This window comes from Poromitra crassiceps (genome assembly GCF_964638095.1).
Source record: "Poromitra crassiceps genome assembly, chromosome: 14".
Classification (NCBI taxonomy): Eukaryota; Metazoa; Chordata; class Actinopteri; order Beryciformes; family Melamphaidae; genus Poromitra; species Poromitra crassiceps.
The window spans coordinates 6,812,689-6,831,539 of NC_139633.1; the positions used below are offsets into that span (position 1 = coordinate 6,812,689).

The 18,851-nt window shown below is 44.9% G+C and overlaps 1 protein-coding gene across 2 annotated transcripts in view; it reads right to left on the minus strand.

The window, feature by feature from the left end:
* Nucleotides 1-18,851, minus strand: part of LOC310789494 (uncharacterized protein) — a 41,683-nt gene that overhangs the window by 18,162 nt on the left and 4,670 nt on the right. Inside the window, exons 3-9 of one of the 2 annotated variants that reach the window (XM_083651140.1) lie at nucleotides 17,011-17,127; nucleotides 13,495-13,608; nucleotides 11,112-11,228; nucleotides 3,321-3,399; nucleotides 2,703-2,931; nucleotides 512-2,309; nucleotides 244-417 (exon numbers count right to left, since the gene is read on the minus strand). In XM_083651140.1, coding sequence (XP_083507266.1) covers nucleotides 244-417; nucleotides 512-2,309; nucleotides 2,703-2,931; nucleotides 3,321-3,399; nucleotides 11,112-11,228; nucleotides 13,495-13,608; nucleotides 17,011-17,127 — 2,628 coding nt within the window. Of the gene's footprint in view, nucleotides 1-243; nucleotides 418-511; nucleotides 2,310-2,702; nucleotides 2,932-3,320; nucleotides 3,400-11,111; nucleotides 11,229-13,494; nucleotides 13,612-17,010; nucleotides 17,128-18,851 lie in introns of both variants that reach the window. The other variant, XM_083651139.1, reaches the window with a different exon arrangement.

Below are 18,851 nucleotides of genomic sequence, written 5' to 3' on the forward strand. Positions count from 1 at the left end.
ATAGAATCGCACCCGACCTGGACCCTAATTGACCATAATAAATATGGACCCGGACCCGGACCCGTACAGGTCTTGGGTCGGGTCCTAAGGTCCGAGTAGACCCGTGAAGACCTCTCAATGTCGAATCTGACCAAACATCTCCAAACAATGACAAACAGCAATGGCACACCAAACAAACATCTGTTTGTCTGTGTTTGTTGGAGAATGTTTGATTGGTGTACCATGGGCTTAAGGGATACTGACCTGAGACTCTCCAGTCTACAGTGTGGACTCTCCAGTCCAGCAGAGAGCAGCTTCACTGCTGTATCTTGCAAGTCGTTGTTACTCAGGTCCAGCTCTCTCAGACTAGAGGACTGGGAGCTAAGAACTGAGGCCAGAGCTTCACAGCTTTTCTCTGACAGCTTACAGCCACTCAGCCTGGGGAAGAATTTGCCATGAACAAGAAGTTTGAAAATAGTTTTTCTGTATATTGCATTTCATATTGAAGACATCAAATTATGCATGCACCTACAGAGATTTATTGGAGGCTTTGACCAGCGGCAGCAGCCTCAGAAGAGCCTCCTCTGAAGCAGAGTATTTCTTCAGCTCAAACACATCGAGCTCTTCTTCTGATGACAGTAAGATGAAGACCAAAGCTGACCACTGAGCAGGGGAGAGTCTGGCTGTGGAGAGACTTCCTGAACTCAGATGCTGTTGGATTTCCTTCACTAGTGAACGGTCATTCAGCTCATTCAGACAGTGGAACAGATTTATGCTTTTCTCTGGAGAGGGATTATTCTTGATCTTCTCCTTGATGTACTGGACTGTTTTCTGATTGGTCTCCGACTTACTTCCTGTCTGTGTCAGCAGGCCTCTTAGGAGAGTCTGATTGTTCTCTAGTGAAAGACCCAGGAGGAAGCGGAGGAACAAGTCCAGGTGTCCATTTGGACTCTGTAAGGCCTTGTCCACAGCACTCTGGTAGAGGTGTGTTAGTTTAGAGTTGCCTCTTGATAATGTTGACCAACAGGATGTTGATTGAGTTTCTGACAGTAGATTGACACCAGTGTTGATGAAGGACAGGAAGACATAAACTGCAGCCAGAAACTCCTGAATGCTCAGATGAACAAAGCAGAACACTGTGTCCTCGTTCAGCCCACGCTCCTCTTTAAAGATCTGTGTGAACACTCCTGAGTACACTGCGGCTGCTCTGATATCAATGTCACACTTTCTCAGGTCGGCTTCATAGAAGATTAGGTTGCCTCTCTCTAGCTGCTCGAAAGCCAGTTTTCCCAGAGAGAGAATCATCTCCCTGCTCTCTGTATTCCAGATTGGATCTTTGTCAGCTTGTCCATGATACTTGACATCTGCCTGTTTGGACTGAACCAGCAGGAAGTGGATGTACATCTCAGTCACGGTCTTGGGCATGTCTGTTCTATCTCTGGTTTTCAACACAAGCTCCAGAACTGTAGCAGTGATCCAACAAAACACTGGTATGTGGCACATGATGTGGAGGGTTCGTGAAGTCTTGATGTGGGAGATGATTCTGCTGGCCTGCTCCTTATCTATGAATCTCTTCCTGAAGTACTCATCCTTCTGTGAGTCAGTGAAGCCTCTTACCTCTGTTACCATGTCAATGCACTCAGGAGGGACCTGATTGGCTGCTGCTGGTCGTGTGGTCATCCAGAGGTGAGCAGTGGGAAGCAGTTTCCCCTTGATGAGGTTTGTCAGCAGCACGTCCACTGAGGTTGACTCTGTAACATCAGTCACAATCCCGTTGTTCTGGAAGTCCAGAGGAAGTCGACACTCATCCAGACCATCAAAGATGAACACAACTCGGAACTTGTCAAATCTGAAGATTCCTTTGGTCTCAGGAAAGAAGTGATGAAGAAGTTTCACCAAACTGTACTTTTTCCCTTTCAGCAGATTCAGCTCTCGGAAAGTGAATGGAAATGTGAACTGTATATCCTGGTTGGCTTTGTCTTCAGCCCAGTCCAGAGTGAACTTCTGCGTTAAGACTGTTTTCCCAATGCCAGCCACTCCCTTTGTCATCAATGTTCTGGTTGGTTCATCTCGTCCAGGTAAGGGTTTAAAGATGTCTTCACTTTTGATTCTTGTTTCTGGTCTCACTGGTTTCCTGGATGCTGCTTCAATCTGTCTGACCTCATGTTCCTGATTGACCTCTCCACTCCCTCCCTCTGTGAGGTAATGCTCTGTGTAGGTCTGATTCAGAAGTGTTGGGTTTCCTGCTTTAGCAATCCCCTCAAACAGAGCCTGAAACTTCTCCTTCAGACTGGATTTGTGATTATGTTGGCACACTGCAGGAAGAGTTTCTGAAAGGACGAATTACATCAATCAGTGGATGTTGCTGTAAATATGAAAAGCCTAAATATTAATATGTGAATGCATACTTTTCCTGACCCCATGGCATCTATTCTGCTCATCACTGGTGGACAAACAGGTCCTGACTGTGTGTGCTAGACCAATGTGAAATGCATCTATGGTGGCATTTGTTCTTAAATAATACTGTGTGCAGCATTATACACCCACATGAATAAATCAATGACTTTAGCTGATGATTCATGAGGATTGTGCATATTACTTTGCAATCTGGAATTTAATCGATATTTCATGAGAAATGTCTTTATTTATCTATAATATCATATATCTCCCATTATCCCACCACGTCCCCTCTCTATCATGTTAAAGCTGTTAAAGCCACTTACTGCTCTGCAGAGAGTCAGCCAGCTCCTCCTGCTTCATTCTCCTCAGGAAGAGCAGTGTGATGTTTAGAAAAGCCTCTGTGCTCTTCCTCCTCTGCTCTTCCTCCTCACTGCCCACCGCCTCGTCCTCCTCCCTCTGTCTCTCTAAGTATTCTGTGTAATCTGGACTCAGGACCCTCTGGAATCTCTTCAGCTCCTTCTTCACAAAGGTGACAATGTTCTCCTCAAGCAGCTGCAACAGTATAATATTTGAATTAAACATTCTGACAAAAAAATAATACTGTAATAAGATCAGATCCACTAGTCTAAAGAGTGCAGCTTGAAGACATCATCAACCACCAATCTTTATTTTCTGAGGTAAGAAGTTAGTTAAGAACAAATTATCTACAATAATGACCAGGAAGGAGGCAAAAGACCTCCTGATGGAACAGGGTTTGTGGAGAAACAACAACAACAACAACAACAACAACAACAACAACAACAACAACAACAACAACAACAACAACAACAACAACAACAACAACAAAAACAACAACAACAACAACAACAGACTGTTATAAGACCGGAGTAGTTGTTTTGTATTTCAGTAGCTGCAGTAAAATGTGTTGTACATTTACACACCTTAAATATGGAGTCTAGGTCTGTTTGAAGCTCCTGGACAGACTGACCACTGTGAACCTCTGACCTCTCCTGGTGGACTCTGGAGAACACATGAAGTATTAGGTCATGTAATGTCGCATGCACGCACACGCACACGCACACACACACACACACACACACACACACACACACACACACACACACACAGTGAAGTACACTGTAAATTAGGGATGCACTATATGGATACGATAACCGATAAATATCTGGTCGATAACGATACAATAACCGGTAATTATTTCACATTTTTGTATTGAAAGAAATAAGTTCTTAAGCTGTATTTTATGCACACCTGGGGTAAAAAAAGAAGACAAAAGGCAGATGTGTTGAGCAAAGATGGATGATTTAAAGGCACTGTGTGTGATTTTTTTGTCCACTAGATGTCGCCATTTCAAACCATAACAAAACTTGTTTACCCAAACAATCTCGATCCCACCCACCAGCGCACAGCACTTCCTGGTTCCCACACCTCCCTCCCTCCCTCCCTCCCTCCCTCCCAAGCAACGGAGATATAAACAACTATTTTGTGCATAGCCTACCTACTGCAGACGTAAGTACATAAAACAAGCACGAATGCATCTCGGCTATGTATTTGGCTTGAGTAATGACAAATTTCACATGATAGTCATAAACCTTTAGGATATTGACAATAGTCCGCTTGGTAAGACTTATTTGTATAATCTGCTAACCGATCAAAATCCATGTAATGGTTACATGGATTTTGAAAAGGTTACATTGTAACCTAACCTTTTGCATAGCCTGCCCTATTGCTAAGTACAGTTAGGCAAAACGTTGTCTAAAACCAGGTTGACATAGCTAAATTAGGATGATTTCAATTCAATGTTGGGGACATCGCTAGCTAACCACAGCTGTCTGTCAACAGTGAGTAGCTTAGCCTGTGTTTTTGTTCGTCTGCTAATACCAAGACATGGCCAAAATGTATTCATAGTGCAACGCTAGTATTTTCTCATTGTTAGAGTTGTTCAAACTAATTTCAAACGCTTGAATCACTGCTGTATTTTATAGGCAGGCAAACCAAGCTGTATGCCTGAAGCCCAGGCTAGCACCAGTGGGACAAAGAGGAGACAGGGTCGCAGAGAGGAAGGTCGGCTGTAGGACGATAGCAGATCTTGTCGACATCCTGAAGAACCGCATAGCTGATGGAACTGGTCACGTCATCCTGGTGTAGCCCATATTTTAGTTTGGCAAATAAAGTATTTTTTCTGATAAACGAAGTTGTGAAATCAATGTACTGAGAAACATCACATACACTGTCTATTATATAAAGTAGGCTATATATACACAGAAACACAAATACTGGTAGGCACTACTAGGCTACTGTAGCTAGACACACTCAGCTTTAGGCAAATCTAATGTTACAATGGAGAATAGTGGCCAAGAGACATGGATGAAGTCATATCAACTTTATTGGTGTACAGAAGATTGCAGACAGCAAACATCTAAACATCAAAGATGATAGAACATGTACAGGTTTGCTATAAAAGCACAATTTCTCCATCTCAAATATCATAATGGTGGGTCCACTTGTTTTCTATCTTGTCATCTTCTGGATGACTGGATGACTGGCACCTTGAAAATCAGACAAATGGAAACGTGTTTAGTATTAATTTGAACCATCTATTTTGTAGCTGGTAGATATCAAGGCAGGGTTCCTCCACATTGTCATGAATTAGATACTTTTACCAAACCTTGATTTGTTTGGACGGTGTTACAGCTATTTTCTAATGTAACATTGCTTAGTGAGATAGAATAGAACAACAAACTGCTAACATTAGCGAAGCTAGCTTTTCTCCATGCCCTTTCTAAGTGTTTACACATTACTATACCGTTCTGCGTCATAGTGACAGCAACTGGACGTAATTATAAACAGAAAATGCATGGGAAATTTGTAATGGGAAGTAACGTTATGTCATTCATGTCAACTTGTCACCAGAATGTCTGTGTATAAGTTATACACGAACGACAAGCTAATCAAATCCTGCAGCAGGCTACACTAGCAGTGTAAAGTCATTTGAATAGCCGTGAAAAGCAACAGTTAGCCAAGTGATTACAACATTCACAGAACAAATTCACAATATCGATAACAACTTGTACATTTCGCTATCATGCGTAACGTTACTGAAATGGGACATGCAAACGCGATAACGTTACTTACCACTGTGTACAGGAGAACACGCCAGCTCCGAGTCACTTTGCAGGCCAGATATAGCTGCTCGTAGGGCTCTCCATCTAGTGAAAGCCAGACCGGCAAGGTTGACTCTGGTCTGAGATATTTCTTTTCGGCGGCGATTTGGCTAAAGTATGAAACCGCATATATAAGGTGGATCAGGGAATGTAAAAGTCAGGAATGCCCGCATCAGGGTTCCGCCATCTTGGTCTACAAAATTCTGTTTTGGGCTGTGGGCTGGGAGGGGCTCACTAGGTCGGCTTCTCGGGGGAGGGGTTTCAGTAGCCCTTTTCCCACATGCGCTTTGTACCGCAAAATGACCGGAACGTGGTCAAATGGCTGCATGTGGGAAAGGCGCCGTGCCGGTATAAGCGCGACCCCGTCGTCGCGGCCATTTCACCAGTTTTTAGCTAGTCAGAAGAGCGGTATGCCGCGATAGACAGACAGGTGAGAAAGGGGTCCAGTCATTTTCCGCTATCAGTGGGCTGTGACTTCGTGGACCAGGTTGCACACAGTAGACAGTCCAACACCAAATACACAGCTGATTGTTCAATATTCCCCTGGTGTTGCATACCACCAAAGGACTATTGCCAGTCGCAAACGCGCTTCCAGTGGTTTTCGCCACCGGGTGATCTTGCGTGCGGGTCGGACCAGACTCAGCACGTAATACCGGGACATGCGAAAATGACGCTTCCATTCCACGTCGTCAAAATTGTTCAGAGCATCTTCCCAAAATAAATTCCCTCCTGGTCTCTCTCGCTTCCAGACGGCTCTAGTCTCACGCAGCAGCGCAGAGGTACATAACACTGTCATGATCTGTCCCCGGTTTAGTCTATCTTCATATTCTGCGCGACACTCTCATGGGCGAGGTGTACACACGTTACTTAATGTTCCAGCGGGCATAATCTAATCATTAGCGCACATTAAAGCAAACTGGCGAAATGATCTTGTGATAATAAGAGCAGTAGCCTATGTCAGCTTCATGTGTGTGTGTGCTGATTTTCCCCTCTCCTCTCTGCTCGCTCTCTGGCCACAGTCCGTCCTCCTCCTTCAGTCACAGCCCGACAGGGACTAAGCAACGTTGCCGACAGCCAAGGCAAGCCCGGACACATCAAATGAAGCCAGTCTGTAAAAAGTGCTTCAACGCGATGCAGGTGAACGGATAAACAAGCAAACTTATTTCACCATTCGGAGTTTTGCCGACACGTCACTCCCCACCCGCTCTGCAGTGCCGCCCCCCCCCCCCCCCCCCCCCCCAGCAGTAGGGCTGCTCGATTATGGCAAAAATCATAATCACGATTATTTTGATTGATATTGAGATCACGATTATTTAACACGATTATTGACATCATTGACATTGAGAACATCATGCATTTATTGAACATTGACACTGGCTTTTCTTTTTAACATTGGATGTCTTTGGATTTTAGATATAATTGAAAATAAATAAATAAATAAATAAATAAATAAATAAATAAATAAATAAATAAATAAATAAATAAATAAATAAATAAATAAATAAATAAATAATAAAAGTGCAAAGATTTAGAAATAAAATAAAAACTAAAATAAATATACAGTATATGTAGGCCTACTATGTTGCAGTGAACTGCCACAACCAACTGCAACTATTAATCTACATTCAATATGTTGGTAAACATCTGAACTAGTATACCTTAAACCTCAAATCTAACCAAATGAGAACGCTATTGAGTAACGTTCGTTTACATTAGGCTACATTAAATTACTCATTTGGCAGATGGTTTTATCCAAAGCGACTTACGTTTAGGTTTATAATAGGCTATTGTTAATGTTTATCTGTGAGATCGTTAGAATGCATATTCATGCATCATATCAATGCGGTCGCATTGTAAAGAGTGTCCTGAATCGATGACTGTGTTGTGGCAGGAGTAACTAGATGGGACTTTCTCTTTTAGTTCATTTAGCGTTATTTCTTGGTCATAGACCACTTTGTGAGTGGATTTCAAGTGATTAAACAGAGGGAGAGGTCGTGTTGTGGGGTGCTGCCACGACCGCGCATATCTTGACAGGTGAGTCAAAACTCGCATCGCAATTCCATGCTCTTGATGTGTAAGATACACATCAGTTACACATCAAGAGCGATGCGAATATACAGCACGGAATTGCGATGCGAGTTTTGACCCACCTGTCACAGGCACAGACTTGGAACAAACAGTGCAAGATATGCGCAGTGTAAGGACCTTTAAACTCGGCGAAACCATAGTGTTTCCAGCCCACATACGTTGTTTCACCCAGGGATAGCGGAACGCATCTGAACTTGGGGGGGCCGGGGGGCGTGTCGGGGGGGGCGTGACTTTTATCCATATTTAGAAGAATATTTAATTTTAAATTAACATTAGGATTATACTGTTGTGATGTCATTATTCAGTATCTTCTCCTTTTCTATTATTAGTATTAGTATTAATATTAAATACTGAGTATCTCATGAAAAACTATTAATATTGCATCTTTTGTGTTTAGCTCCGTCTCACACAGCATTGTAACATTGTAGTGCAGCAAGAAAGGAAAACTACTGTAAACATTTGAACCACATTTCTTGTTTAGAACCTATAGCTAGCAACATCGCCATCTCCTGAAAAACATTAATATTGCACCTTTCTTGTGGCTACATCACAGCATCTACTGAAAAACATTTATAGTGGATCTGACTTGTTTAGTTCACTTTAGATTCACATCACATCTGAAAAACAACCAGTCGAGTGTAATAAGTAAATGAGGTTTAATTGTAAAAAAAAGAAAAAAAAAAATCTAAAAAAAAAAAAAGAAAAAAAAAACTTTTTTTTTTTTTTGGGAACTGAAAAGTACCCGGGCCGCGGCCCGGGTGGCCCGGGCGGTTCCGCGATCCCTGGTTTCACCTCTCTTCTCGACCAGCGGCTCTCTTTCTGTGAAATAAGCGGGGAGGAGAAAGCCTGTGGCTCTTCACACGACAGTAACCTCGCGTCACCAGGCTCTTCTCGGCGAGAAAGAGCCTGGCTCCCGCCCACAATTGATTTTGTCACCCTACTGGTTCCCGCCTAGAGCCCGCCCTAGACCGGATGGCAGCGTTTCTAGCTCGTCAACTTTCACGTTAACTTGACAATTTGACCCAAGTATCAGAATCCTCTTTCACCGTTTTGACCAGTGTGTCAGGCGGTGGTGGCGGAGATGCCATATTGCATAAACGTTTTGTTTTATGTAACGCTAGCTTTGTTTTGATCAGACTCTAGTTTAGGTAAAATCACCGCGTCAAGCTAACGGCAACAAAGACGTTGTTAGGCGCATTGCCATCCGGTGTTAATTCTGGGTCCGGGGTTTACGCCCCCATGACAAAAAGCGGGGTGGAAGGTGCCCAGACTACACGACAGTCACAACTCGAGCTGGTGTGCTTTGGGGGAGGGGCCGAGCAAAGGAAGGGGTGCGCTTGAACACAAGACAGAACGAGAGAGACAAGAGCCGCAAAATCGTTTGATGTCAATTATCTTGTTTTCAGAATCGTGGACAGCCCAAATCGTAATCTAGATTAAAATTCGATTAATCGAGCAGCCCTATTTAATAGACTATTCCATAGCTCTGACCTAACCAAATCGGAAGCCCCTTTCAGACATGCCTTGGAACTCTGCAGTTACCCAGAGGGGACCCGGGTGGCGGTGTATGTATGAACTAGCCAGGATGGAAAGGCCTCGCTCCAAGTCTTCCGGCTATGGGCAGAAGACCCGGAAACCAAAGTGCTGTCAGAAACCAAAGTGCTGTGCTCCAGGAATAATATTCCGCAACATGGGCAACGCGAGTTAACCTGATGCTGCCAGATGGACGGTTTAGCTTCACATTACGTTTCACTAAACCAGTCCATCTGGGAATGCAATCATCCAACCCGCTGACGGAGGCGGGCACTTTTTCCAAGCTACTTGGCATGTGATTGGATGACCCATCTGTCTATCACCGCTGGTGCGTGTTAACTTCAACCAATCAGATCGCCATGCCTCTGACCTAACGTTTGCGACCGGAGGGCCTGTTGAAATGTTTGTTGCTAATTAGCGGCTAACAGCAGCCAGGAGTGTTTGGCTACGCGCAGCGAATTGACGAGTGGCCGTCCCTTGCGCTATTAATAGTTCATTGATGAAAACGGAGCACAGTGCCACGTGTGTTTATTTACTATGCTGCCTCGCTATCTCCGTATAAGAACGTAAAGCGCTTTTGCGCAGCTTTGTGTGTGTGTGTTTTGTGGAAGCTAATGTAGGCTAACGTGCTCCGGCTAGAGTGATGTGGGGCCAGAGTTATGATTATTGCACGGGAATTTCCACAAACTAACGCATGAGCGATTAATAATTGGATTGGATTAATAAACGTTTTGATATTTTGGAAATGCTGTCCAGTTGAGAAATAACTGAAGTTATTGCTGCATCTACAATAGCCTTGCTAGCTTTCGCGGCGGCAGCCATGTTGACGAGTGAAAAGAACTACAAAGACCATGTACCCACTACTTGCCCAGACGCTTCTCAGTAGCGTCACACAGAAAGCTAAGGCTGCCGTTGATTCGACGAGCCGGCCATGGTTTGGGTTTCTAAGCCAATCATCTTAACTGCCTGTGCATGACAAGATGGATTACGTCGAGAGAATCTCTTTTGATCTCGCGAGGTTATCCATCTTGCAAGCAAGGTTAGACGCTAGTAACTAGCGTTAGCTAAAAACAAACACTTTGTTTGGTATGTCCATGCTTCTTGTTTTTTCTCTAACTCGTAGCAACTGCCTACTGTTGCATTTCTGTGCAGGGACGAGAACACTGCAGCACAGGCCACCGGAAGACGGGGGTGGGTCTTCTTCTGTCTTCCTGCCTGTAGTAACGCTTACCAGGCTCTCTCCCGTGGTGACGCGAGGTTATGTATGAACACAATTTGCAGAGCTATGCGCGCTCCTGAGACCCTCCTACGACGACTCGCCTTTGATACCAGACCGTATCGTATCAGGGGCGAGTCGGTCCCCCTCCCCTCCAGAGTGCTGTGTACTAAGCGAGTGGGAGGAGGCAGGGAGAGGAGGCGGAGCCAGAGAGAGACAGGCAACGCGACAGATTATTATTATTCTATAAATAGTCGATGTGAATGAGCGAGTGAGCAAACATGCAGTTTCAGTTTTTCCAAATGAAGCTGGAGCTGCTCCGTGTGTCTGCCAACAGGTTACGTGCTGCTTGATTGAAATGCTGGGTTTGATCTATTTCTGCAAAGCAGCACACACCACCTTCAAAATATAGCATTTTTGGACACGAGGGTCCTCCTGCTTCCCAGTATTGGACATCGCTAGGTAGGATATCTGGATCTGGTTGCGTTCTTTATCGGCTAAAATGTCATTATCGGAATAATAAATAATAACGCAAAATGGCCATTTCAGGATGATAATTTATCGGTCCGTTAAATATCGTGCATCCCTACTGTAAATGTTGCTATGATTATTGGATGTGATGTTTTGAGAGAAGAAACTAAATCAACAGAGTATCATGACTTCTTTCCTCTGTCCAGTAGAATCAAATAAACTCATCTGTTTTCAGTTCTTACCTTTGCTCAGTAAACTGCTGTCCATCTTTGAACGCAAGAGGAGGCTCCATAGACCAGTCACTCTTCATGAACACACAGCTGGGTACAGGGGAGTCTGCTCTCTCCTGCTGGATCCTGCTAAGGATTGATCAAACAGGGTGGTGGCAGTAAACATGTTAGAGAAGCAGGGTTTTGACCAGCAGGTTGCCAGTTTGAGTCCCAGTACCAACTTTCAAAGTCAGAGTGAATAATTATTTCTCCACCCTGTGCGACTACCTCCACTTAGACCTTGAGCAAAGATCTCAACCGCCAGACAGTTCTGCTAGCTGCTCAGTCACCATATGTGTGACTAGCTCAGGGTTTGACAGAGGAAGCTGTGGAAGTGATACTTTGTAACAGGATGAAACATGTTTACAGCCTGGTTCAAAACACAGTTTTGGTCTATATAGCTCATTTCACCTTTCATGACAAATGTACAGGGTGAAGTTTATATAACTCACCTGTTTAGAAATAGAAAAGACTGTTTTGGGCATGATTGACAGCTCACTTGTCCAGTTACCACGCAGCTTTCCTATCACGGACCAATAGCAGGTGGAGTTGTGGCTCTGCGAAACAACTGGTTTCGTGCCCTCTCGCTCGAGCTGCACAAGGACCCCAAGATGGCGACATGCCACACTAGGCATGATGATGCAATTGTAGCATTATTGCCTCACGCTCTCACCTCACAGTAAGAAGGTCCTGGGTTCACTTCTCACCTGGGACGCACTGGGAGTACGGGAGGACGCACTCCGCTCCTGGCCAAGCCCGTGGAGGAAGGATGAGCCAGGATGGGCCAAACGCGGAGGACAAATTCCATGGTGCCTCTAAACTCCTGTGTGTGTGTGTGTGTGTGTGTGTGTGTGTGTGTGTGTGTGTGTGTGCGTGCGTGCGTGTGTGTGTGTGTGTGTGTGTGTGTGTGTGTGTGTGTGTGTCTGTGTGTGTGTGTGTGTGTGTGTGTGTGTGTGTGTGTGTGTGTACAATGCGTATGTGCATGAATTAGTGCATTGTGACAAATGTAGTTCTCAACGTAAGTTCAAGCAGGAAGACTATAATATCTTTTACACTTCCTTAATTCACTTTATATCTCCACTCTTCAATCTACTCACAAGATCATAATAAGCTGTCAAGTTCCGGGTTTCAATGAACAATCAGCTGGTTGCCGCCCAGTCTTTGTTAACCAATTGCATAGTGTCACATCACTGCTCTCATCACCTCTCACCCTACGCACCTCCAGTGTAAGCCACGTTGCTCCACAACCCAGTCGTAAGCCAATTGCTTGGAGGCGGGTTCCTTAAATATGCTTGTTTCTGTCTCATTCAGCCTCTCAATCATCGCTGCTGTCAGGCTCGCACCCTCCTCCTCCCCTTCTCCTCCCGGTCAATGCAGACCTATCCGATTCTTCAGTCGGAAGAGTCTCATCATGAGTGTCAGAAGGAGATCACCAGCACCACCAGTATCTAGACACTGCAGGGGGATATATCTGGATGCTGATCTGGGCTGGTGCAGCTCTCTCAAGATCTCCCTGCGGTGTCTAACCGCCAAAGACTAATAACAAAATGTTATTCTCATCATTCTTTCTGTAGTAAATTATTCACTTTATTGTAATAAATATCACTTTGTTCATCCTTTGGTCTCTAGTCTCTCCTGATTGAAATAAAGACGGGGTTGTCCGTCCTGAACGTCTCAAAATGGGAGTGACTACGTCCATCATATCTACAGTCCATGATGACCAGCAGAAGACTGTGGTTGCATTGAGCAGCTCTGGTATGAATGTCTGTTCGGTGTGGATGTGAGGCAGAGCAATGCTGCAAAATATTTTCAGCAACAACAACAACAAAATAATAATAATAATAATAATAATAAAATATGGCATATTTTCTGCAACGCACTTCGTTCAGGAACACTTTAGTCATAGATTTAACCATTTATTGGACGGAATACCATTATGTTTGGCGCTTGGTGCTGAAGGAGTGGTGGAGCGGTGGAGGCAAAGCATTGCGAGCAGCAGCAGCAGTGTGAGGCAGCATATAGGTGAGCAAGATCAGAGTAAGAGGAGGCCATATTTAAATGGACCGCCTTGTTGTGGGAATGACTGTGATTGGTGAATGTTTAAACACTGATCCAATCAGCGGCGGTCACCTGATTACAGCTATGACGTCCGTGTCCTGCATGAACTAACACGATGCTTAATTTCTTCTCTGAAACAATGTTCTTTAAAAGTAATAAAGGAATCATTGGAATGTGATGCTCTGATTATTGGATGTGATGTTTTGAGAGAAGAATCTAAACGGAGTATCATGACTTCTTTCATCTGACTGTTCAGCAGAATCAAATAATAACAAAGTCGTCTGTTTTCAGTTCTTACCTTTGCTCAGTAGACCGCTCTCCATCTTTGATATCAGGAGGATGACTCATAGACCAGTCACTCTTCATGGACACACAGCTGGGTACACGGGAGTCTGCTGTCTTCTGCTGGATCCTGCTAAGGATTGATAAAACAGGGTGGTGGCAGTAAACATGTTGCAGACATTTTACCTGATGAAGGTCTGAGTGACCGAAATGTTGTTCAATAAAATCAATGAAACTGGAATCATCCCCCTTTTTTATTTCATAGGTAATAACATTGGATATTTTAATAATATATTGATTGCCGGACTGGAAATGTCCCCGATTTTCATTTGAGAAATCTGGTCACCTTAGCATCGGCTCTTCTTTCAAAATAATAAATAAAATACAAATACATCTCATCTTGACTTCATTGTTTGTATGGCTTCTACTGGTGTTTGGAAAAGACAAACTGAGAAAATGTTCTTCAATTAGCCTAATTGATTTGGAGTTAGAGGAAACATGCTGCAGGATACTTGGATGAGGGATAGTGTTGGTCTAGTCTGGGGAGGAATGCAGCCATGTGGCTCTGCTCTACTCTGTTGTGGTGTGATGATGTCATTCACCTTATTTGGACAAAGAATTTGAAATTCCCTGCCTCCAAACAAAACCTCCAGCAACTCATCCCACAGTAAAAAGATCAGACAGTAATAGTCACTAGGCCTGGGCGATATGACCAAAATCTCATTTCCCGATATAGGTCATTTCATATCCCGATAACGATATACATCACGATATAGCATATTTTCTGTAAATTCAATTTATAGTTTATATAAAATGACCACATGGCCATTTATTTATGTAGCAGTTCAACCAGTTAAAATGTTGTCAAACCTCACCACGGATACATGCATTCAGAATACAGATAAGCATGGCTATTATTTACAACACAAATAATAATTATTTCAATCATGAGAGACCAGAGGGTAAGGTTAATCAGCAAGCTTTATTAAAGTAAGGCATGGCGATAATATTCATGGCCTGAAACGGTATGGCATTAATTCTGATGGTGTGGCAGCATGGCAACTGATTCTTTGGCGTAGTGACTCCGTGGCAAGATGCCTCTCTACTTGAGGCGGGAGGGCATCTGCTCGGGCTAGAATAGAGAACCCCCCCCCCCGTAGGGCATTCTTCAGGAGTCAATACATTGGTGGTGGACTGGGGAGGTGGGTGGGGTGAAACGCGGCTTCCAGAGAAGGGATGAGATCGCTCAGGTGTAGCGGCCGGAGATCAGGGAAGGAGGACGATGGTGCGCCAAGCGTGGCTATAAATACTGCCGCGTCATAGCCTTGGCACTGACGACATTAACGCCGTCACCTAGGCAAGTGCGTCACGCGAACGTCACGCTGGGATTACTGCACTTGTCGTCACGCTAGGATTACATGTGATGATGAGGTCGCTATGTCACTAGATTACGTGTGGCGCGAGGCAGCGTGTCTGGTCTTCATCTTGAAACTAGGTCGAGACCATCATTAGTTGCAGGGCAGGAGAATGAAACAAACTGAACCACACCACCAGTTCGATTTTCAAATATTACATTAGAGCAAAACGGGTAGAATAAGTTATTTAGCCTATAGATCAGTCCAGTTCTCTCAGTTTGTTTAAAAAGGAACAAAAATGCTCTACTTCGGGATTTCCATGTTACCAGTTCAGTTCACTCAACAAAAATACTCCACTCCGGGATTTCACGGTTATCCAACACATCTCTTAAACCCAGGGAAAGCTATAAGCTAAAGTTAACGATAGACGTTTTGTTGTTGGCTCCTCAATGGATTTCCTTGGGATGATGAGAGGATGGGAGATGTTTTGCCAAGTTTAACGTTAGGAGGACACACGCAAATATGGATCAAATGCGGACTTACCACAGCGCAAATGCCTGGGCAGACTAGGCGGACGGAGTGGAGGTAACATCTCCCTGCTCTTTAGCCTACTCACCGGCTAATTTCTGCCACTTATAATGGGACACAAGGGGCTTGTTGACACAGAGTCTGGCGCGTGTGTGTGGTGGATGTGAGTAAAAAAGAAAACAGAATGACGAAAGCACAGCGTCATCCAAATGACGGACAATATTGCTGTAAAGAGTGTGATTTGCGACACGGCAATATAAACGATAGAGCTTCATATTAAACGAAATACATTTTCTATCATCCAGGCGAAATATATCGTCATATCGCCCAGCCCTAATAGTCACCAAACTTTATGTGGATAAGTAGTCACAATGTAGGTGCCTCTTCAGAGCGCTGCCTCCTCCAGTATAGCATCCATCGCTGCGGTGACAGCCAGGGTCCTGCGGGTCAGGTTCTGTCTCACACACAACTGACAGCTTCCAGAAGCTTCTTAAACCCGGCTGAGCAGAGCCATTCATGTTACCGGCGGTGGAGGATGGACTAAACCCGGGGAGAATCAAACTTCTCTGTGTCACCACAACAGATAAATTGTCCGCTTCATCGATGACATCTTGAAGTATAGGCTAGCTAGCAAAGCGGATAAGGTGGTTTTCAGAGGGTTAAGGTGGACAACACATTCAAGTTACTAGAAACTCCTGCTGTTTTACAACCAATAATGAACCAACTCACATTCCTCTTCTTTCTTTTCATCCCCTCTCCAAAGAAAGACAGAAGATTTCACTGCTTTTGCTGTTGGCACTCCATGTTTGTCGGTCTGCACTCTACACATGTGGGTCAGCTCAGCACCTCAGCTCCTTTCTCATCCTGAGCTGTTTTCAAGTGGGCGTGCCGCGGGTGCCGCGTCTATGTGCCAACAGGCCGCAGTGCCGACAGGCCGCAATGCCGATAGCCCACAAGCAGAACCAGCTGAGCGAGGCGGCGTGCAGCGTGTCGGTGGACCGGCTGGAGCTAACCTCTCCCAGCCCCCATGCCTAAACCTAACCTCCCCCCACCCCGAAACCTAACCTCCACCAGACCCCAACCCTAAACCTAACCTCTCCCACCCCCCATGCCTAAACCTAACCTCCCCCTACGCCGAAACCTAACCTCCGCCAGACCCTAACCCTAAACCTAACCTCTCCCACCCCCCACGCCTAAACCTAAGGTCGGCATTACGGGTGGTCGGCATAGCGGGTGGACACCGTGCCGCGTGCCTGATGTCCGTGTCTAAAGATGCCATAGAGGCATTAAGCATAGAACCAAGGATGATAGAAGCTGTCCGCTCGTCTGTGGCGATCTTTTGGAGTAGCCTATACCATTATCATCAGGGGCTTACAATCAGCAACTCAATTCACATTCACAGGCAGAATATGATGGCTGGTCAAACAGTACCGTGTTAAGCAAGATTTTCTTTTCAGTTTAGGCACAATTGTTTTCAGTTTAAAAACTGTGTGTGTGTGTGTGTGTGTGTGTGTGTGTGTGTGTGTGTGTGTGTGTGTGTGTGTGTGTGTGTGTGTGTGTGTGTGTGTGTGTGTGTGTGTGTGTGTGGGGTTGGGGAGAGGCGGGATGGCATGTCCCTCCCGTACCAAGTGGAAGTTTTCAGTTCTTACCTTTGCTCAGTAGACTGCTGTCCATCTTTGATATCAGGAGGATGACCCATAGACCAGTCACTCTTCATGGACACACAGCTGGGTACAGGGGAGTCTGCTCTCTCCTGCTGGGTCCTGCTATGGATTGATAAAACAGGGTGATGGCAGTAAACATGTTAGAGAAGCAGGTTTTTGACCAGTAGGTTTGAATCCCAGTACCAACTTTGAAAGTCAGAGTGAATATGTAATAATAATAATAATTATAGCTGCTGCGCAGCAATGGGTTGTGGCCGGGCAAGTCTCAAGGCTTTGAGCTAGAGGTCTTCGGGTATGCCCGACCCCCCGAAACCCTTAGAAAAGTCATAGCACACCTGTCCTCAATAAGCCGCATGTTTTGAGTTCGGGCATGTCTATGTGGCGCAGAAATTGTGGGAGTTATTACGCGCCAAAAAAGTGGCTGCTGCGCAGCAATGGGTCATGGCTGAGCAAGTCTCAAGGCTTTTAGAAGGTACAGGTACTGAATGCTGCTATAGCGCCCCCTAAAGGCGAAATGACACAATATTTCTCCTATAGGCTCAGAGTACATCCTTCCACACCTGGACCAAGGTTGGTTAGGATCGCACGTTGTGTTCCAGAGTTATGGCGATTCTTGTGAAATTGGCCCCACCCACAGAAGTTTGGAAGTCAATTATATCGCAACGGTGCGCTTTTTTCAAATACCATGAAACAGTGTTGTGCAGGACACTCATCACATGATGTGTGCTTTGGTTTGGTGAAGATTGGACAAAATTTCAAGGAGGAATCGCAAAAAAACTGTTTTGGACCAAATTCAAAATGGCGGAAAATCTAGTCAGACGGAAATGGGCGTGGCCTAGATGAGTAGATGCGGAAGGACCGAAGGAATCCAGGGAAAAAAGAAGTTTGATGATAGACCTTACGGTTCAAAAGTTATGGACCAGAATGTAAAGAGGGCTTTTATAGCTCCACCATCTGCTCAATTTGTGTAATTCTTTCATGTATAGTAAAAGGCCCCTCTGTGCACCTCCCTACCAAGTTTCGTAGCTGTACTGCCCTGCAAAGCTAAAAGGGGGTAACTCAATTTTTGTCAAACATGAGTTTTTGTCATTTTTGGAACATTGAAGATCTGCTTTATCATGTGGAAAAATATCTTGAGTCAATTGTGTTGTTTTTTGGAGAAAATAGGGGGTCATATTTACAGTAACTTCCAAAAGCCCCAGAAAAGCCAAGCAAGACAGAGGTAACATCAGTTACGGTTGTTTGGCTTGGTTTGACTGAACTCTGAATGCTCTGCCCTGCAACGCAAAAAGGGGGTAACTCACCAGAATGCTCAGGTTGAGTTGAGGTATGAGTTACATTACTGGGCAGGCCTAATGTCATGATTGTGACATCGGACCAATACCACCCCCACCCACACAGGCACCCACACCACCCACATTAACTCCCAAGGTTGCCAGCTCATACGGCATTAACCCCCTAACCCTTATACATTAACCCACAAGGCACCTCATATGACATTAACCCCCGAGGCACCAGCTCATACCACATTTACCCCCGAGGCTCCAGCTCGTACAACATTATCCCCAGAGACGCCAACTCATATGACATTAACCCCCGAGGCGCCAGCTCATATGACATTAACCCCCGAGACGCCAGCTCATACCACATTAACCCCCCAGGCGCCAGCTCATACCACATTAACCCCCGAGGCGCCAGCTCATACCACATTAACCCTGATGCGCCAGCTCATACAAATTTAACCCCTGTGGTGCCAGCTCGTACAACATTAACTCCTGAGGCGCCAGCTCATATGACATTAACCCCCGAGGCGCCAGCTCATACCA